This window comes from Stegastes partitus, unplaced genomic scaffold (assembly GCF_000690725.1).
Source record: "Stegastes partitus isolate 25-593 unplaced genomic scaffold, Stegastes_partitus-1.0.2 Scaffold468, whole genome shotgun sequence".
Lineage (NCBI taxonomy): Eukaryota > Metazoa > Chordata > Actinopteri > Pomacentridae > Stegastes > Stegastes partitus.
The window spans coordinates 228,532-250,520 of NW_007578199.1; the positions used below are offsets into that span (position 1 = coordinate 228,532).

A 21,989-nucleotide genomic window follows, 5' to 3' on the forward strand; every position below is an offset into this window, starting at 1 on the left:
TCTTAACCAAAGCTAAGCTTCATCATTATATTTATTCAAAAGCACTTTATTTTACAGGCATCGTTTAAAAACTTGACAAAAATATGTTGTTTACACGAACCAGATTCTGTTAAAAAAATGAAAAAAATAAAAATTCTGTGCCCCTTGAGTTATTACTACTGCGACCAACAACCACATGACAAAAATTCAGGGACTTTCCAGCTGAAGTGCAGGCAGTGTTTACACAGAGAAGAGAGGAGACAAGAGTGGAAACACATTAAATATGTAGGCAGTAAAATAACTATAGTGTGCGGACCCACCGTTGTTTCCAGCATTGTACAACTACAGTAACATGTGTGGGCACTTAGAGAATCCTGTTCCAGGTTTTTTTTCTTTGGTAAAACAAATAATCAAAGCATAGTAACTTTTGTCTGTTTATTGATTTACAGCATTATAGCTGTGTAATGAACAGAAAACATGTAACCACGGCTCAACAGAGGTTCAGGTTTTTATGTTACAGTGAAAAATCCACTCACAGTGACAGGAGCAAAAAAAAAAAACTGCCGAGACCTGCTTGGGTTCAGAAGGTTAAATTCATATCTCCTGCACATGATAACACACAGTCAATTATTTGTTCTTCATAGTTAAAACCAGCTGATTTTTCTGTCCTGGGATGGGAGCCATGTGCAGCGCTAATCCTGCTCTCTGTGTATGTAAGATTATTAGCAGGAGGAAGACTTTGGCTGAGATGAGAGCAGAATATGACCAGGACTTGACCCTTGAACGCAACGCTGACCTTCATCACCATCATCAGCCTGCCTGTGATCAGACCTCCAGCTCCCTGAAACACCAACCGAGCCTCTGGGTAAAAACACAACCAAAGCTTTCCACTACAATAAACACACAGCTGCAGAGAAGTGGTGGAAGTAGCTCTGTACTGTAACCTCCAGTAAAGGATTTCTATTTGTTGTCAAAGATGAGAGCAGTTGTTCACAACTTTTTGGGTTAAACCCTCTTCAGATGTCTGCCAGCTTTCTGCAGTTTCTACCCAAGAAAAGACTTTCCATTTAAATGTCTTCATGGTTTCATTCCAATTGCTAGTAGAAACTCAAACAGCTGAAATTATGTGCAAAAAAAATGTTTGTAGCGCAGTTTCTTTTCTCTCATGACCCTTGAAATTGATCTTATAACCTTTCAGAGAAGCTATGCTTTCAGATTCAATACTGTAAATAAAAACACCTTACACACTGATGCATAATGACCAAATAAAGTTATGAATAAGCTGTAATATCAGTCTTAGTACTTTCACTTAAAGAGGAAATGTAGGACTTTTGTTCCCAACGCTGAGACCAGAGGATGACATGTTGTTTCTGTCTGCACATGCTGACCTCTGCTGGCTAAACTGCTGTAAATGCCTTTCTGATTTTTTTATTTTTATTTTTTTAATTTCTGGCTTTCGGTGTGTGAGAGAGAGGATTACATCAAAACAGATAAAATGTGATTTCTAAGTTATTTTCACCTCTTTCCTCAGAGGTCCCACTCTGCTTTCTCACTGCTGGACAATGACCCTCCTGGTCTGATACAAGACTCCTCACAGGCGCTGAAGAAGGACGGCGGAGGGTCGACGATGACCACTTGGAAGAGTGTAGACCGGCTGGACAACGCTGGTAAGGTCTGATTGTTTCAGTGTGTAAAACCCACCGGTAGGCCAGTCACTGACTACTTATGATGCTGAAACTCAGTGATGCTGATTCCGACGTTTTCAAACACACCAAACACAGCAGACTGGAGATGTGCACAATGCATGTGTATGTATTTATCGCTATCTGCCTTGAGTGTGGCAACAGCCTCTTCCTTCATCTTGTGTATGTTTTAAGAATATTTTTGTGAACCTTGCCATAAATCCTAAAAATGAAAGTTGCATTATTTTTTCTTACAAAAAACTGTTGAAAACCGGAAACAAAGTTAAAAAAAATATTCCAAATACTCACAGGTGTTACAAATACTGCTAAATGACTAATGGTGGGGGAGCACTGAATCTGATTTATGATGCTACTTGCTAAATAAAGTGATTTTTGATGACGTATTATGATTTTAGTTTTCTGACAGAATGGCATGGCACACGAGTAGTTCAAGGACTGCTGGAAAGTTGAAAACCCAATTGTTTTTACTGTTGGTGATAAATGGTATAGCTGTGGCAACTTTTAAAGATAACATGCCTTTTGTTTTGTTTTCACATTTAGATGGTTGAAGTTTTCAGTATTAAAATATAAAATGTAAATCAATGATGTTATTATAGATTAAGCTACACGTTAATGAATCAACAACAGTAATCCAGTGATAGAATATGTGATTCTGGAACTGATCCTTCTGCACAGTCAACACTTTACTTTAGTGTCTTTAAATACATTTGATTGCTACTACTTTTGTTCATATTTATTTAAGCAGGATTTTGAATGCAGGACTTTTACTAACTGAGCATTTTTACGCCGTAGAATTGCTACTTTTACTTCAGTAAAGCTTCTAAATATTTGTTCCACCACTGCAGCTAATACCTGCCTCCTGTTGTTTTTGTTTGTGTATGTCTCTGCGTGTGTGATTCTTTTTTTTCTTTTGGCACATGGTCTCTGCTTGTCTGCATGATACCTGTGCGTGTGTGTGTGTGTGTCCGTACATGCGGAGGTGTGTCCTCAGTGCTGAAGAGCGTAGATGGGAACTGGATCGCCCTGCAGAGCGCCCAGCTGTCTCGTCCCAGCCTGCTCACCAAAAGGAAAAGTCAGGTGTACAGTGCCTTGGAGCGGGAGTCTGGAGTGGTGTCTGCCTACGAAGGTCTGGGCTCTGACAACGAAACCAAACCAGAGCCTGACAGCTCCTGGGGTGCCGTCCTCCAGGAGATCCACAGAAAGATGACAGACTCCAACTTCAACCCGCACGACACCGGCGACAGAATCCCGTCGTCGCTGACTGGCCGCCGAGGCAGCAGGAACGACGTGCTTTCAGACAGCGAGGGGAACTGGAAGCCTAATAAACCTCTGTTGGCTCTTTTAAAGCGGAAGGTGCCTGCAGAGATCAGGAGACCTTCATCATCCCGGAGGACCAGCATCATTGATGTCAACTTTAATGTGGAAGTAGCAGGAGGAGCAGAGGAGGAGGAGGAGGAGGAGGAGGAGGAGGAGATGAAGGTGGCTGCAGAGCCAGAGGTTGGAAAAGTCAGAAGGAAGAAGAGGAGGAGCAGAAAAGAGCCAGCAGCTGCTTCCTGTGTATCGGTAAGAAATAAATGACATTAAACTAGGAGCTGATGACAGGTGATATCAGACTGTCAAGTTGAGTCTTTAAACATGTGAAACTCAGAGATTTTGTGCTATGATTTGATACATTTCTAGAAATCTGTTAAAACTGGGAAGGAAGAAGTTGATTATTCGACTGATAAATCAATATCTATGCTGTGATTTAAGATAAAGGAACAGATCACTCATCTATTTCATGGGACAGGTTCAGAGTAAAGGGGCGAATAGATCAAAAAGTTTCAGTCCAGCACACTGTCTAACTTGCAAAAATATATATTTAGTTGACGATGTGTTGATGCTCGACCTTAAACAGAAAAATGGTTTGTGATAGAGAAGCCGTTTTAAACCAGGAGAGGCTGTAACTCCGACAAATTCCATTCCCTAGGTACTCTAGGAAGGCATGAATCCTAAAACATCTTTCTACTGAATGACAATTTTCATGAACACGCAGGAAGTTAGAAAACATTCCGTATAGTAACAACCCTCAATGTCCTCCTGAACTTTTTTTTTTACATTAAATGGGTAAAAAAAAAAATCATGTGAATGCTTAAAACCATCCAGAGCCAAACTGTGCTCTACAGGAAGACATTCACATGAAAAAGAGCAGTGATGGACGAACAGAATCATTCTTGAGTTGTTCAACCAACAGAACAATTATTGGCAATGATTTAAACGATTGTTAGTTGTGTAATCAAGCAAAAAGGCAAAATTCTCTGTTCAAGGTTTTAAAACAAAATTTTTCTGTGTTTTTGACTATTCAGGTCTCAACACATTTGAAGTGTCCCTCTGTTGCTTGTTATCTTAAAAATACTTGACAGATTCTTTGATGTTAAAATATTGAAATAATTAAAATAAGGTATCATTATTAAAAAAAACACCTGCAATCTTGTGTCCCTCTGTAGTAACAACAGTGTGGGCAAAATACTGGAAACATCCGTGTTTTGGTTTTTTTGTTGTTGTTTGTTTTCTTTTTAATTTTAAAATGAGAAAACTTACAACATTTATCAGCCAAACTAAAAACAGAAAGAATCGTCAGATTTCATACTACTCATCTGTGATGTGCTATTTTGTCCAAAAACTTGACCAAAACATAAAATTGTTACACAGCCATGACTTGATAATCCAACAATAAATGTAAAACCTTCTTTTATGTCAGATAGCAAGGCTGTCGGATTGTCAAGATGGATGTCAAGATACAAGGAGGGCTTGATGCTTGAAGTTTAATTTGTTGTTAATATTTATTGTTCATAGTTGTTATAATAAGTAGTACGGCTGGTCAGAACAGCATTTTCTGGTCTCTGGATATTCAGGCCCAATTAATGATAAATATCTGAATATTCGGCGCGATCATGGGGACCACTTCCATCCTGGGGGTGCGCTCCAACGGGGTGGAAGTGGCCGGAACGCACAGGCAGTACTTGGCTGCTGATACTAGTTTAGTTCGCGGTGACAGTTCTGTTTCCACCATCGCCACCATCCGTGTTTACTTCCGCAAACACTGAGCGTGCTCGCTGTGTGACGTCGTTGTGTCCTCTTCTGTGCATGCGGGACACTTTAGGGTCGTATGAAGTTGACACAGCAGATCACATACAAGTCGCATTTAATGTCCTGCAGTCTGAACGTAGCCAATCTGTTGGACTGTTAAGTCAAATCATACACCGTTATCCTTATTTGTGACATAAAATCCAAGGCTGTCGGTATGTTAAGGCTATTTTTTATGGGTTCCGTTCGTTTTCCTAAAACTCTGTCAGATAGCAAGGTTTTCGGATTGTTAAGGGTCGGAATGTCAAGTCATGACTGTATTTCATCAGAAACACTTTATTCTGCATGTCTTGTTAAAAAACATAGACTGGTTGCAGTACCCAGATTATGTAAAAAACTGAAAATTATGTTTAAAAAAACCCCCTAAAAAGTCAGGCTGACTCGGCTGAACTGCAGGCTGTGTTAACACGGAGCAGAGGGAAGGCAAGTATAGAAACAAATTCAAAAAGCAACTGGTAGAATATTGGTATTATATAATGTCACTAGTTTTTCCAGCATCGGTTAAACCTGTGAGCAAATATGTTGTACATGTTGATTCCAGGTTTTTTTCTATATTTGCAAAATAAATAGGAGCATCTACTTCATTTTTTTTCTTGTTTTAAAAAAATATTTCTGGCATTGTAACTGTGTCGTAGTGCACAAATGACATTTCAGAGTTCTCTCAGCTTCTAGCCATGGTTGGGCTGTTTCCATAGAGGTGAAAAAAGAACAGCACCCAAATACAAATACAGGAAACCCAGAGTGCTTTCTGTCTTTAGCAGTTTTTGTAATCATAAATAGTTAAAACAATGCTGACTGTATATACAGGCATCAAGGAAAAACACCAGCACCATAACAATTACTAATACATATTTTTAACTCTATGATATATTCACAGGATTTAAACAGAAACGACAACCGTACCATCCATCCTGAAGATGCTGGGACCCCTGACACTCTGACCTCTGGATCCATGACCCCTGAACCTTCTGACCGTGACAGTGACCTCGCCATAAACCAGGTGGACGAGGAGCTCATGTTAAACCTACAACAGCCTGCAGGCCGATTTTCTGACTCGTCCGCTAGAGAAGAGGAGCTGGATGAAGACAGAGATGCTGGTAGCGATGGAGAGATGGAGCAAAGCATGGACAGACAGGAAGAGGACGAGAGCTTGTGGAAGATGGAGACTGATTTGGACAGAGGAAGAACAGAAGATGAGGAAGAGAATGAAACAGATGATGAAGAGGTGAAATACAGATTGTACAGGCTTGTTGCACAGTCCAGACTCACGTACTTCTCGTCTACTGATGATGAGCTGGACAGGGCGGGCCAGAGTGAAGGAGAATGGGACAAAGATGAAGATATGGAAGAGGAGGACGAAAAGGCAGAAAGACTCACTTATAAACTCTGTCAGTTGGAAAGAGAAGTCAGAGCCACACAGTTCTCATCCACAGAGGACGAGCTGGACAGGATTGGCGTCGAAGAGGGGGAACATGCAGAGGATGGGGAGGAGGAGCTGGCTGTGAAAGTGTGCAGATTAGCTAATCAAGTCAATGCTACTCAGTTTTCATCCACAGAGGATGAATTAGACAGAGCAGGCAGAGGCGAAGACGGAGCGGAGGAGATAGACGAAGAGACGCTGTGGAAACTGCAGGCAAAAAAAACAGTCCAGGCAGCTCAACTGCGCGATTTGGCAAGTTTAGTCAGCGCCTCTCAGTTTTCCTCCACTGAGGATGAGTTAGATAGAGTTGGAGAGGATGAGGGAGAAATAGAGCAGGAGGTGGAAGATGGAGGAACTGAGAGCAGAGCTGAGGGAGGAGTGGAGAGGAGAGAGTCCTTCGGAGACATAGATGTGAACATGTTTGATTTGTGGGATGAAATTGAGGAGAGAAAAAAAGAGGGCAGCGAAGAAGAAGTAACAAATGAGAATGTTCTGAGCAGTGAGACAAAGGCTGAGGATGTGGAACATGATGAATGTGAGGTGGTGGAAAGTAAACATGGCACTGAGGTGAATGTAGCAGAGGATGACAAAATAGCAAGGGGGCACTTGTGTGACGAAAAAGTTTTGAAAGGAGACGAAGCTGGAAAAGAAAAAGTGGAAAGAGAAGAGTTAAAAACAGGAGTGGAAGTGGAGAGAATGAACAAGATGAAAGTTTTACATGAAGCAAATGTTCAGCAAGAGAATCAGCCAGAGGCAGCGAGGGCAGATGACGAGGAAGGAGAGGAAAAGTCTCAGAAGAAAAGCAAAGAGAGTGTGGGGGAAAAGGAAACGGCAGCAGACAGCGATGAAGAAGACGCAGAATTTAGCAGAATCATCAGCAGCATGCTGATGATGACTTTGGAGGACATGCAGGTAGAAACAACAAAGGATCAAGCTGGAGAAAACAGAGGGAGACACAGAGAGCTACAGGATGAGATTCATAGGATGGGAAGAGAGAGCGGATTCAGAGAAAAGACCACTGATGCACAAAGTACAGACGCCTCAGAGGAGACGGAAGGTGTTTCAAAGGAGCTTCAGAGTTTTAACAAGAAGTCAGAGTCAGTGGTGCAAAAACGACCAGGGGAGAATGTAAGTGAGGAAACTGGAGGAGATATCTCAGGAAAACTGGAGTCAGACATCCCAGGCAGAAATGAAAATGTGCAGGTAGAAAGACAAACAAGTTTGGTGAAAGAAAAACCTGCAGTCGCGACAATCGAAGACACGTTTGAGACAAACGAGGCTACATGTGAAAGAACTGAAGCGGACGACGAGGACCAACAGGATGGAAGAAGAACAACGGTAACGGAGACACAAGGAGACACCAGAGACTGTGAGGAGAAAGATTTGGATGGAGGAGTTGAGGAAACCAAAGACGACATGGAGCTGAGCAGCACTTCTTCTCCTCAGACGGGTTTACTGACGCCAGAGGAGATTCAAAGTGTAAGCCCTCAGCAGGCAGCTTCACAGGCCTGTTTCTACCACTCACTGACAGTCTGCTGGGGTTACAGCGAGACTGTAGCTTTTGAGAGAAAAATGTAAAGATAAATCTAAAACACATAATTCATCATTTTAGTACGTGTAGGGCTTTCGCTGCTGCAGGGACACTCAAGGTACAATACCCACATAAATACCATTACGATTATCTATCAAAGTCTGACAGTCATATCCCAGTCTGTCTCTTTTAACGTACAGTGGACATACGTGCTTTTAGAGCACTTGATCCTGATCCCGATTAGGCGTGTTCACAACATTTCAGCTCATTGAGTTACTGATTCATTGTTCTTATTAAATTCAGTGTGCCCAGTCAGCTCTGGTAAAGCTCCTCACTCTCACTGTCTGAACAGGACAAAGCTTTGGTCCAGTATCACCAGCAGCTGATGGTATGAAAACACCACTTTATTAGCAACACGTGATACATTTTCATTTTCTTTTACAATGTCAGAAAGTCAATATTTCTGCTTTGTTTCTTAGTGAGGTTATGGTGGACGGTTGTGGTGACGTGGACTGTGTTATATTCACATGCTTGCCGGTGGAAGAAGGATTATCACCTTTCTGATGGTGTCAAAAGTAGAATTTAGAGCAGAGCTGTATGAGGTGTAGTCGACTTGTAAAATGTTCCTAAAAAAGTGCACTGTGAGTGTAGACATCACTGAGTTAGTCTGTAGACTTTATATTAACGCTGTGTTTGAAAATTTACCAATATTGGTACACTGGCAATTACATTAAAAACATTAATGAGCAGTAAAACACAATTAAGTACACTCAGTGTTTAGGTGTTGCTGTGTACCTGAAGTAACAAGTCTGTTTCCAGCTAGTTTGCTAATTATTGACTTTTGAATGCAAAAGTTAATTCTTAATTAATAATGGTTTTGACCAAAAGATCTGAACTCAGGGTCCACTTGAGGAGTCCAGTGGCAAAGTGGGCCAAATCACAAAAAAATCAAAGTTGAGTTTTATTTTTTTATAAGTGCTTATGGTATACTCGTTTGTGGCAATGTGGTCCAACCAGCAGCCTACTCATAATGTCACAATGTGACTTTGAAGTCTGGCCCCTAATGGTTTTGGCATGAAAATTTAGTGACAAACTGGGCCAAGCCACAGGAATCGCTGACCATTATATCGCTGGTGCAGGTTGTTGCAATGTTTGCAAGATAGTGTGACCTCAAGCCCTCAACTCAACTCGTAGGTACGGTAAGGTAAAATTAAAAACTTAATGAACCACCACCAAGCATCTGTTTCTACCCCATGGTACTCAAAAGTATCTCTAATTCGTCATGATATAAACTCCTCATGCTGTTTGGCAAGACAAACCTGGAATCAGTTTTTTTTCTCAAAAAGCAGAAAACGTGGTATGGCCCGCTTTGGCTCTCAGCAAAAGGAAAGGCAAGATTAAAACTTAAATAAGCCATCACAAAGTAGCTATTTCTGTCTCTGGACAGTGTGAAAACATCTTTGGGTGAATATAATGACTCCTCCAACAACCACGATTGTTTATAGCAACATAAAAGTTTGACCCCATTTTTCTCTAAAACTAGTAAATGTGGTTCGGCCCACTTTAGCACCAACCCCCTGACTTACTAGCTTCTATCAGTTGCCTCTCACCGTCTTCATCAGTCTTTTGGATTTTGATGGCAGTTTGTGGGTTATAATTTTGTCAGATTTAAAACTTATGACTCTTATTAACTTTGCTACCTGTTTCTCTCCCTAAAAACGACTTTTCAATGCAACTAACTTGTCACTAACACCTTTATCCGTTGTACGTGCTGTTTTCTTCTCTTCTGTGCTGTGTCGACTATAGGGTAGTGACATGGAGCTTTACAAAACTGTAGAGTTTATATCAACTCTGCTGGAGCAGGTGAGAATCAGCTCATTTTGGTTTAAGAGGGAGACAGAATGAAAAAAAAAATAGATGTTGGTTATAGATTAAGTTGCTGCTGTGCTTCATTTCTCATGGCTTTCATGTTTTTCATGCATGTAATTTATTTTGTAACTTTCTCTTAAATATGCTGTTTTTGTCCATTCAAGTCACTATTTTTGGTCAATTGTAAATGTATCACGTATACGGCGATAAAAATGTACTCTACAGTGTCTCTCCTTCCTGTAAACTGCTGCTAATCCATACAACTAAGTGTCATTCATCTGAGTTTGACCTCAGAGCAGTACCATCGCAGTGTGTTGTCAGAGTCAAGCTGTGGGAGGGGAAGCACCGTTTCATGCATAGTGAGCCTTCAAAAAAACACTGTGGGAATAGAATTGAGTGTACAAAGTTGAATCTAGATCATTTCTGTAACTTAGAAATGGTCAAATTAACAGTTTCCCTTTCTCACACTGAACTGTGTGGAGCTAGAAACCCTGTGTGTCTGTGTGTGCTGCAGAGATACTCGGCCGTGTCTCTGCGCAGCATCACCACCGAGGTGTTGAAGGTACTGAACGCCACTGAGGAGCTGCTGCAGGGAGTGGAGGGAGGAGACAATGGCCGACTGTCCGCCAGCTCACTGCCGCCCAACACTGACCCCAAGAAACTGGACCAGCAGTTCTCCAGACTGGAGGAAAATGTGAGCTCGGTTCAGTTATTTACTGCACACACTGTGCTTCTAACTGAGGCTTGCCACCTGTTTCAGTGTTCAGGAGAGTCAAAGTTGCTTCACAGTAGAACTTTAAGAGTTAAAGCAATATTTATCTTCAATATAAATATATCTGTTTAGTGACTGATTGATGATTCAGGGTGTAAACAGTCATAAATGGTGAAAAAGTCTATCAGTATTCCCTGAAGTTTGCTTCATTTGACCAACACTAAGGAATCTAAAGATGCTGAGCTTACTATAATAGAAAACTATGTCATTAACAAACATTCACATTGAGAAGTGTTACTAGAGTAGTTTAGGTATTGTGGCTCGATAAATGACTGCAACAATTTATGATATATCGCAATTCTTGGGAATTAACTGTCAGCAGTCTAATTAAGCTAATAATTTGAGCTCTAGAGCACTGGGTGGTTGTTGGGTGTCTGTATAAATAATGAAACTAACATGTACATGAGTGTTACTGGGGTCCAACGACACATTTTAGCCTCAGGGCTCCTCAGGGGTTCCAGCTTAACTTCAGCTCTTTAAATTAAAATTAATTCATTATGAAGCTATTAAGTATTAAAGGAGTCATTATTATGCATATTTCCTAGTTCTTATTTTTATTTTATAAATTGAACAGCTCTACTAGCACTGCTCTGTCCTGTACTTTGACCCAAAAGGGCTGTTAAAGCTGCTTTTCAGTGGCTCACAGCACAACTGCTTCTGAAAGTTTTAGGGGGGAAATCGGAGACTAAAGCTTTAAATATCTTAATCATAATTTAGGATAACTGCAATTAATCTGGTTTCTTTAAAGTAAGTGACTGGCGTGTTGAACCGGTGTGCTGCAGGTGTACGTGGCGGCTGGTTCAGTGTTCAGTCTGGAGGCGGAGCTGAGCGACCTGGAGGAATGTGCCAGGGGAATCTGCAGCTCCACGTCCGATATGGAGTTGTCCTTCCTGGAGGAGCAGGTGGCAGCAGCAGCTGCCAAAGTTCAACAGTCTGAGCTGCAGGTGCATTGGAGCTGGATACGCAACAAAGTTTAGATTTGCAAGTGGCATAAAAAGGAAGTTTTGGAAGGGATGCAAGGCATCATGTCATGTTGAAAAAAACCACAAGGTCAAAGTATCAAACTTTGACTTTAGTCTGAATGACTTGCACACAATTGGCTGCACAAACTTCTCCACTAATACCAGTTTAAACTCGTTTGGGAAAGGTTAAAGTGTAACAGTGACATTTGGAAGCACATTAAGGGATTCTGCTTCTTGTTGATTCTAAAACACATTTTACATGTGTGTTTGTGACGTAGATATCTGACATCTCAGCAAGAATTGCTGCTTTGAGGAGTGCCGGCCTCAATGTGGACGCACAGTCACGCTTCACTAAGACCAAAACTCTTCCAGTTATGGTACGCTTCCTGTTTTCATCAGTGCAGTACAGTGTAAGTATCAGGAGAGCATGTCAAATTTACTGATAAAACTAACTAAAAATGTCTGCATTTTATTCATCTTCCTGCAGCCTGTTACCCTGGACTCCTCAAGACAGCTAAGAAGGCGACTACCTGCACCACCAGTGAAAGGTAAGAGACAGTCTGTGTCAGTTCTGCATCTACCATATATAGTGCATTATATCATAACTGTCTTAGTATTGGGTCAGCCGATTACATTTTTCAGGGTTGATAAAGATTATTTAGTAATCAGTAAGACAGAAAACCAATATTTGGAACTGATACATTAGCAGATTGCAACCAATCACCCACAGAGTGACTACAGATATAAAGAGATAGCTGCATCAGTCAAACTCATTTATTTCATAGGAAATTGGCTTAAAAAATGACAATATCAATAATTGGGAACAAGCTGAACATCAGCTCTGACAATCATCCACCTCTACATACATTACTGTTTTAGTGAGTAGAATCTAACATAATTTTCTGTTTTATTGCAAAATATGTTTTGCTAAATAGGAAATTGTGCATGACATTCAGTAGTAGTAGTTAGTATTTCCAGGGATTTACTGATTACTTTTTAGTTTTCAGTGGTGTTTCTGGAGTTGTTTTAACACCATCCAGCTGTGAGCAGATCTTGCATTTTACCGTGTACAATGCATCTTGAGACATTTGAAAGGGAAAGGTTTTTAGTTGATATATTTTCAAAGATTTTTATTTCATGATTTACTTGGTAGTCATCTGGTCAGTGCAAATTACTCAGACAGCACATTAGAACAATGTCGTATCGGGTGTTGGTGTACTGAATCAGTATTTCTGACATTTCATCTTGTCATAGCTGTAAAAGCACAGGAGAGGTAAAAATAGTTAATAATGGCTCAGTTCCAGTAAATATCCCTAGAATGAGCACACATGACTATTAAAGTCTTTTTTTAAACAAGTTTTTCCAGATATGATGAGCCAAAATATCTGCTCTGGAAAGTGTTGATAAGTATGAGTGTGTAAGGTAGTGCTAGTTTGTTCAGTAACTCCTATCACTTTGTTGTTGGATGACAAATTAACCACAGTTTCTCTCCACTTTGTTTTATATTATCTTAGAAGACAAGGAAACCTAAATCACTGAACCAGGATCTTTTGCAGTACCTCCAACACAGCAGTGCCTTGACCCCGTCACTCTGCAGCCTGCAGGCCAGTCTTAAGCAATCCATTCACACACCATTTGCCTTAATATAGTTTTAAACTAAACATGCCTCAAATATCAATATGGGACACTAGTACTGTATGTGTATTCTAAGTTGTATGTCACAGATAATGCAGGAAATGGTTGTTTCTTGTGTCGTCCTGTCAGAAAAATATCATCGATAAAAGTGGTGAAATAAATACATTACACACCAGTGTACAAAAAATCCAATGTTTTAATTAGAATACTTTTTATAGGCTTCATTTTAACACTGTTGTCCATTTTAAAGGGATATTTTGGTTTCTTTGTAGTGGGGTTCAATGAGGTACTTAACCAGCCAGTCATGTCTGGCACCACCTCTTTTTTGAAGCAGCAGAAGACTGCTCTGAACAGGATCAGCAGCAAAACGCATTTTAACTACTGCTGTCAGACAGCCCTTTCCTTTTGTTCTACATTTTATTAACTCTAGAACTTCTGTATTCCTACACTGAAGCACACCCGTTCAATGCATTGTATTTTCTCTGTAAGTGACACGGTGGATCCAGTGTGACTACAGGGCGCGACATGTAGAAATATGGAAGTTCTAACAAGATGTAGTGTCAAAAGAAAAGGGCTGTCTGATGACAACAACTTCCATCCATTCATTATCTATACACCACTTAATCCTCACTAGGGTCGCAGCTGACTGAAGGCAGGGACACCCGGGACAGGTCACCAGTCTACCACAGGGCCACACTTAGAGACAGACAACCAAGCACATTTGTATTCACACCTACGGACAATTTAGAATCACCAATTAACCTCAACTGGTTTTGGACTATGTGGGAGGAAGCCAGAGAACAAAGAAAGAACCCACGCTGCAGGGGGAGAACATGCAAACTCCACGCAGAAAGAACCCAGATGTCCTCACCAGGACACGAACCGGTGACCTTCCAGCTGCGAGACGACAGTGCTAACCACCAAGCCACCTTGCAGCCCATGACAACAAAGCGGTGAAAATATTCCAAATATAGTGTACACTTGAACAGATAAATATACAGCACAGCAATCCTCTGTGCTACAAACTAACTGACTATGATTCATTGTAGGTAGTACACGGCGTATGGACAGTCGTAAGTGCTTCAATAGAAGGTACCTGGACTTCCTTTTTTGTTCTTGAAGACATTTCACTTTTGATCCAAGAAGCATCCGCAGTTCTTCTGACTGGTGGGAAGTTCTTAGTATTTATTAATCACTAACAACTTACATGACTAAAGGTGAGATTAGGGGGATGTCAGGACTGCACTGTATGTGGTTGTTAAGTGGTGTCGTAGGCCGTCTCCCATTTTTACAGACTGTTGTTTTAGCTTCCTTCACTCCTCTCTCAAACCATCTGTCTCTGTCCAGAATGCAAACATTGCTGTTCTCAAAGGAGTGTCCCCTCTCATTTAGATGCAGACAAACTGCTGAGTCTTTTCCTGAGGAACTGGCTTTCCTGTGTTGTGCCATGTGCTTTCAGAGCTGTTGTTTAGTCTCACTCTAACACATAGTTCTGTGCTCACTGCTTTGGACTGTATATACAACATTGCTTAGCTTATGTTTGGGTGTTTTACCCTAGGGGTGAACCCGTTTTTGTCTGAGAGTATTCCTGTGTTTGGAGTGCACCAAGGTGTTTTTTAGAGAAAATCCTTCTGAAGTTTCTAAGACATTCCAGCTACATATGGAGCGAAAATGTTGTGTCTGTTTTTGTTTTCTTCTCGGTTTGATGTTTTTTTTTTTCTTAATCTCTGATTTCATGAAGACCCACTGGATGTAGCCTCAGGTTGGCTCCTTCTCTTCTCCCTCTGTTGTGGTAGGGACATTCTCAGTCCAGCGGTGTTAAGGTCTGATAACACCCAGCTTGTGCTCCAGTGTGTTGTGGGAGTCAAACAGCAGCTTTTGGTCTATGTGTGTAGGTTCTAGTAAACGTCAACGCTGAGGTTCCACATTAAAACCTGTAGCTCTCCAAAGTAGGTCTTTGTTAAGTCAGCTAAGAGACCTGAAAAAAACACCAAATGGAAAACAAAAGAGCAGGTAGACTGCTGGTGTGTCTGAGAAACTTTCAGAAGAACTTTCCGCCCCAAACAGCATCTCAGTGCACTTCAGACCCAGCAACACCCCTGGACAGCTGGTTATAACTTGAGAATAAAACCCCTAAATTTAAGCTGAGCAACACTGTATATGTGGTCCAGTGCAGTGAGTAGTCTATAGGCCCATATAAAGCAGGAGACTAAACACCAGCTCTAAAAGCACATATGGCACAACACAGGAGAGCAAGTTCCTCAGGACAAGACTCAACAGTCTACTTGCATCTGAAGGCTCAGGGACACACCTTTGAGGACAACAATGTTTGCATTCTGAACAGAGACAGATGGTTTGAGAGAAGAAGGCATCTCTGTTAAACTAGAACAACCTTCGTTAAACAGGAGAGGTGGTGGTCTGTTTCACCACTGTTCACACCATGAGTCATGTGAGTTGCATGGTGTGAATTAGTCTCTAATTAGTGCACAGAAAAACCAGGCTCAGAGAACAGTGTCCACAAACAGAAGAGCATACTGGTGAAGGAGCATTTCTGATCCACGTGCATAAGTGTGGTCCCATGAACATGAGCCTGTCACAAACACATTGCTCAACGTCTGCTCATTAGCTCGTCTTCTGAGACTTTGGAGAAGGAGACAGAAGCTGATGACGCTGTTCTTTTCTTTGGCCATATAAGCTGTGCTGATTGGTTATTGCAGCAACTGATTAACTGAATGCTGTCAAACTCTGACAGCTTTTTATTTATTTATTTATTTNTTTGCACTTCTGGTTCAGACTACATTACATTGTGTTGGTACTTGTACTGTGCAATGACGATAAAGGACCCAGCAGCGGTGGGTCCTCAGGGTAGCTGACCTGTTTGATAATCCATTCTTGCGACAGTGAATTTCCACAAGTTTGTCAGTGCACATTATCCAGTTCAAGGGCCTTTGGGGGGTCTCTGTAATCCTCATAGGCTCATATTTGTTCTCAGCTGACCTGCATCTAATGCTTCGTGGAGAGATGAAATGTTAAATGATCTTGGTTGTAATCTTTTGGCTCAGGTTCCCAGTTGGACATGAAACAGCTGTGTTGCTCTGTTCTCTGCTCTGCATCCTGCTCTGTTCCCTAACAGGATGAGCGACCGCAGACACGAAATAAGCGTTGCACAGTGACCTGGTGGTCGTGCCCCCATCTGCAGATCTGAAAATCATCCTTCCCTTAATTACAAAAAGAATGAATCCTGTTTTTGCTTGATTTCAATGATCGTTCGGGTAATAACACAATGAGTGATTGTTGTGTTTGTGTTTAGAGCACAGCATGGCAGAAACGCTCACTGTGGCCATGCGGGTGGCAGAGGAGGCCATAGACGAGGCCATTTCCAAGGCTGAGTTCGACACTTCCAGTCAGGTTATTTGTATTTTCCATGTCCTATAAGAAGTCTGTAAATAGAAGCATTTGTTTCGTGTATCGTTAGAATCCTCGTCTAGCCGTACAGTATTATATTATAGATGCTGCATCATGTTGCTGTTTATATTCTGTAATCTATGCACATACATGTCCTCTACCGCCTTTTCATCAAGTTTCTCCTTAATCTCACTTCTCTGCTTTTTCTCTCTGAGTCACAGTTTGAATCAGATTATGTTAAACCATCAGGATTATGCTGCAGCTCAGATGACAGTCTAATACTACAGTATAAGCAAGTACAGGTCTATTGTTAGGCCAACAAAGAGGCAAAATAACATGTAACTCTGCCCAGTTTGAAAATAAACTAGTCATTTTAATGTCACAATTTAAGATTACTGCTCCCAAAAACCTCCAAAATAAAAACTTTTTGAAGGCTAATGAGATAAATACAGCCATGAAGTGCTTCCTAGCTGTTCCTGTATTTTATACTCCACACAATGTGCACAAAGCTTTTGGTAAATCAACCTAAAAACACATGTCTCATCCCTCATTAGGCTTAGTTTGACTATTGACACCAGAAAACTTATCATGAAATCATTTGGTCATATTGAAAATGACCATGGTTGAAGAATTTCTATTTTATTTCGTCACCTGAACTGTCTGTAAGTTAAATCCTAAAGCATATTTCTGGTTCTGTAGCCTTTTTTCTAAAACACCACTGTACGTTAGAAAAAGATTTACTTCCCACTAATCTGTTAAAGTATCCCAAAGCTTTTGAACTGAGTACAGCAAATATGTATGTTTAGAGGGTATATTTAGAGTAGTAATCAGCTTACAGTGTGTGTGTGTGTTTGTGTGTGTTTGTGTGCATGGCGTTGAACAGTTTTCTTATTTGTGTCTGTTTACTAGGAGAAGCAGAATGAGGCACACTATCTGCGGGAGCACAGAGGAGAGCTCATTGAGGAACTGGCCAAAACTATTGTGCAAAAAGTAAAGAAGTATCTTTGTTTGTCATTTGAATGGATGCTCTGTGGTGTGTAATTAGGTTTATTCTGTGTCATCAGAAGAGGGTTTCAACAACCCTCTGAACCCCAAAACCAGATTTTTAGAAAAGGAGAAAAAAAAAAATAGCCAAAATGACACCATTTATCAGTTCTGAAACTATAAAAACAGAATTTCAGTTCAGGCCTGCTCAACTGTGATGTACCTTTCTATCAGAAATCTTAACCAAAGCTAAGCTTCATCATTATATTTATTCAAAAGCACTTTATTTTACAGGCATCGTTTAAAAACTTGACAAAAATATGTTGTTTACACGAACCAGATTCTGTTAAAAAAATGAAAAAAATAAAAATTCTGTGCCCCTTGAGTTATTACTACTGCGACCAACAACCACATGACAAAAATTCAGGGACTTTCCAGCTGAAGTGCAGGCAGTGTTTACACAGAGAAGAGAGGAGACAAGAGTGGAAACACATTAAATATGTAGGCAGTAAAATAACTATAGTGTGCGGACCCACCGTTGTTTCCAGCATTGTACAACTACAGTAACATGTGTGGGCACTTAGAGAATCCTGTTCCAGGTTTTTTTTCTTTGGTAAAACAAATAATCAAAGCATAGTAACTTTTGTCTGTTTATTGATTTACAGCATTATAACTGCGTAATGAACAGAAAACATGTAACCACGGCTCAACAGAGGTTCAGGTTTTTATGTTACAGTGAAAAATCCACTCACAGTGACAGGAGCAAAAAAAAAAAACTGCCGAGACCTGCTTGGGTTCAGAAGGTTAAATTCATATCTCCTGCACATGATAACACACAGTCAATTATTTGTTCTTCATAGTTAAAACCAGCTGATTTTTCTGTCCTGGGATGGGAGCCATGTGCAGCGCTAATCCTGCTCTCTGTGTATGCAAGATTATTAGCAGGAGGAAGACTTTGGCTGAGATGAGAGCAGAATATGACCAGGACTTGACCCTTGAACGCAACGCTGACCTTCATCACCATCATCAGCCTGCCTGTGATCAGACCTCCAGCTCCCTGAAACACCAACCGAGCCTCTGGGTAAAAACACAACCAAAGCTTTCCACTACAATAAACACACAGCTGCAGAGAAGTGGTGGAAGTAGCTCTGTACTGTAACCTCCAGTAAAGGATTTCTATTTGTTGTCAAAGATGAGAGCAGTTGTTCACAACTTTTTGGGTTAAACCCTCTTCAGATGTCTGCCAGCTTTCTGCAGTTTCTACCCAAGAAAAGACTTTCCATTTAAATGTCTTCATGGTTTCATTCCAATTGCTAGTAGAAACTCAAACAGCTGAAATTATGTGCAAAAAAAATGTTTGTAGCGCAGTTTCTTTTCTCTCATGACCCTTGAAATTGATCTTATAACCTTTCAGAGAAGCTATGCTTTCAGATTCAATACTGTAAATAAAAACACCTTACACACTGATGCATAATGACCAAATAAAGTTATGAATAAGCTGTAATATCAGTCTTAGTACTTTCACTTAAAGAGGAAATGTAGGACTTTTGTTCCCAACGCTGAGACCAGAGGATGACATGTTGTTTCTGTCTGCACATGCTGACCTCTGCTGGCTAAACTGCTGTAAATGCCTTTCTGATTTTTTTATTTTTATTTTTTTAATTTCTGGCTTTCGGTGTGTGAGAGAGAGGATTACATCAAAACAGATAAAATGTGATTTCTAAGTTATTTTCACCTCTTTCCTCAGAGGTCCCACTCTGCTTTCTCACTGCTGGACAATGACCCTCCTGGTCTGATACAAGACTCCTCACAGGCGCTGAAGAAGGACGGCGGAGGGTCGACGATGACCACTTGGAAGAGTGTAGACCGGCTGGACAACGCTGGTAAGGTCTGATTGTTTCAGTGTGTAAAACCCACCGGTAGGCCAGTCACTGACTACTTATGATGCTGAAACTCAGTGATGCTGATTCCGACGTTTTCAAACACACCAAACACAGCAGACTGGAGATGTGCACAATGCATGTGTATGTATTTATCGCTATCTGCCTTGAGTGTGGCAACAGCCTCTTCCTTCATCTTGTGTATGTTTTAAGAATATTTTTGTGAACCTTGCCATAAATCCTAAAAATGAAAGTTGCATTATTTTTTCTTACAAAAAACTGTTGAAAACCGGAAACAAAGTTAAAAAAAATATTCCAAATACTCACAGGTGTTACAAATACTGCTAAATGACTAATGGTGGGGGAGCACTGAATCTGATTTATGATGCTACTTGCTAAATAAAGTGATTTTTGATGACGTATTATGATTTTAGTTTTCTGACAGAATGGCATGGCACACGAGTAGTTCAAGGACTGCTGGAAAGTTGAAAACCCAATTGTTTTTACTGTTGGTGATAAATGGTATAGCTGTGGCAACTTTTAAAGATAACATGCCTTTTGTTTTGTTTTCACATTTAGATGGTTGAAGTTTTCAGTATTAAAATATAAAATGTAAATCAATGATGTTATTATAGATTAAGCTACACGTTAATGAATCAACAACAGTAATCCAGTGATAGAATATGTGATTCTGGAACTGATCCTTCTGCACAGTCAACACTTCACTTTAGTATCTTTAAATACATTTGATTGCTACTATTTTTGTTCATTTATTTAAGCAGGATTTTGAATGCAGGACTTTTATTTACTGAGCATTTTTACGCCGTAGAATTGCTACTTTTACTTCAGTAAAGCTTCTAAATATTTGTTCCACCACTGCAGCTAATACCTGCCTCCTGTTGTTTTTGTTTGTGTATGTCTCTGCGTGTGTGATTCTTTTTTTTCTTTTGGCACATGGTCTCTGCTTGTCTGCATGATACCTGTGCGTGTGTGTGTGTGTGTCCGTACATGCGGAGGTGTGTCCTCAGTGCTGAAGAGCGTAGATGGGAACTGGATCGCCCTGCAGAGCGCCCAGCTGTCTCGTCCCAGCCTGCTCACCAAAAGGAAAAGTCAGGTGTACAGTGCCTTGGAGCGGGAGTCTGGAGTGGTGTCTGCCTACGAAGGTCTGGGCTCTGACAACGAAACCAAACCAGAGCCTGACAGCTCCTGGGGTGCCGTCCTCCAGGAGATCCACAGAAAGATGACAGACTCCAACTTCAACCCGCACGACACCGGCGACAGAATCCCGTCGTCGCTGACTGGCCGCCGAGGCAGCAGGAACGACGTGCTTTCAGACAGCGAGGGGAACTGGAAGCCTAATAAACCTCTGTTGGCTCTTTTAAAGCGGAAGGTGCCTGCAGAGATCAGGAGACCTTCATCATCCCGGAGGACCAGCATCATTGATGTCAACTTTAATGTGGAAGTAGCAGGAGGAGCAGAGGAGGAGGAGGAGGAGGAGGAGGAGGAGGAGATGAAGGTGGCTGCAGAGCCAGAGGTTGGAAAAGTCAGAAGGAAGAAGAGGAGGAGCAGAAAAGAGCCAGCAGCTGCTTCCTGTGTATCGGTAAGAAATAAATGACATTAAACTAGGAGCTGATGTCAGGTGATATCAGACTGTCAAGTTGAGTCTTTAAACATGTGAAACTCAGAGATTTTGTGCTATGATTTGATACATTTCTAGAAATCTGTTAAAACTGGGAAGGAAGAAGTTGATTATTCGACTGATAAATCAATATCTATGCTGTGATTTAAGATAAAGGAACAGTTCACTCATCTATTTCATGGGACAGGTTCAGAGTAAAGGGGCGAATAGATCAAAAAGTTTCAGTCCAGCACACTGTCTAACTTGCAAAAATATATATTTAGTTGACGATGTGTTGATGCTCGACCTTAAACAGAAAAATGGTTTGTGATAGAGAAGCCGTTTTAAACCAGGAGAGGCTGTAACTACGACAAATTCCATTCCCCAGGTACTCTAGGAAGGCATGAATCCTAAAACATCTTTCTACTGAATGACAATTTTCATGAACACGCAGGAAGTTAGAAAACATTCCGTATAGTAGCAACCCTCAATGTCCTCCTGAACTTTTTTTTTTACATTAAATGGGTAAAAAAAAAAATCATGTGAATGCTTAAAACCATCCAGAGCCAAACTGTGCTCTACAGGAAGACATTCACATGAAAAAGAGCAGTGATGGACGAACAGAATCATTCTTGAGTTGTTCAACCAACAGAACAATTATTGGCAATGATTTAAACGATTGTTAGTTGTGTAATCAAGCAAAAAGGCAAAATTCTCTGTTCAAGGTTTTAAAACAAAATTTTTCTGTGTTTTTGACTATTCAGGTCTCAACACATTTGAAGTGTCCCTCTGTTGCTTGTTATCTTAAAAATACTTGACAGATTCTTTGATGTTAAAATATTGAAATAATTAAAATAAGGTATCATTATTAAAAAAAACACCTGCAATCTTGTGTCCCTCTGTAGTAACAACAGTGTGGGCAAAATACTGGAAACATCCGTGTTTTGGTTTTTTTGTTGTTGTTTGTTTTCTTTTTAATTTTAAAATGAGAAAACTTACAACATTTATCAGCCAAACTAAAAACAGAAAGAATCGTCAGATTTCATACTACTCATCTGTGATGTGCTATTTTGTCCAAAAACTTGACCAAAACATAAAATTGTTA

General features: G+C 40.6%; 1 protein-coding gene across 1 annotated transcript in view; it reads left to right on the plus strand.

Annotated features, from left to right (window-relative positions):
* Nucleotides 1–13,619, plus strand: part of LOC103360860 (rab effector MyRIP-like) — a 46,394-nt gene extending 32,775 nt beyond the window's left edge. The window contains exons 6-13 of the mRNA XM_008286770.1: nt 1,511–1,646; nt 2,662–3,245; nt 5,686–7,707; nt 10,143–10,322; nt 11,183–11,344; nt 11,641–11,739; nt 11,850–11,910; nt 12,877–13,619. Of these exons, the coding sequence (XP_008284992.1) occupies nt 1,511–1,646; nt 2,662–3,245; nt 5,686–7,707; nt 10,143–10,322; nt 11,183–11,344; nt 11,641–11,739; nt 11,850–11,910; nt 12,877–12,893 (3,261 nt within the window). The 3' untranslated portion in view covers nt 12,894–13,619. The remainder of the gene's footprint in view (nt 1–1,510; nt 1,647–2,661; nt 3,246–5,685; nt 7,708–10,142; nt 10,323–11,182; nt 11,345–11,640; nt 11,740–11,849; nt 11,911–12,876) is intronic.
* Nucleotides 13,620–21,989: the final 8,370 nt, after the last annotated feature.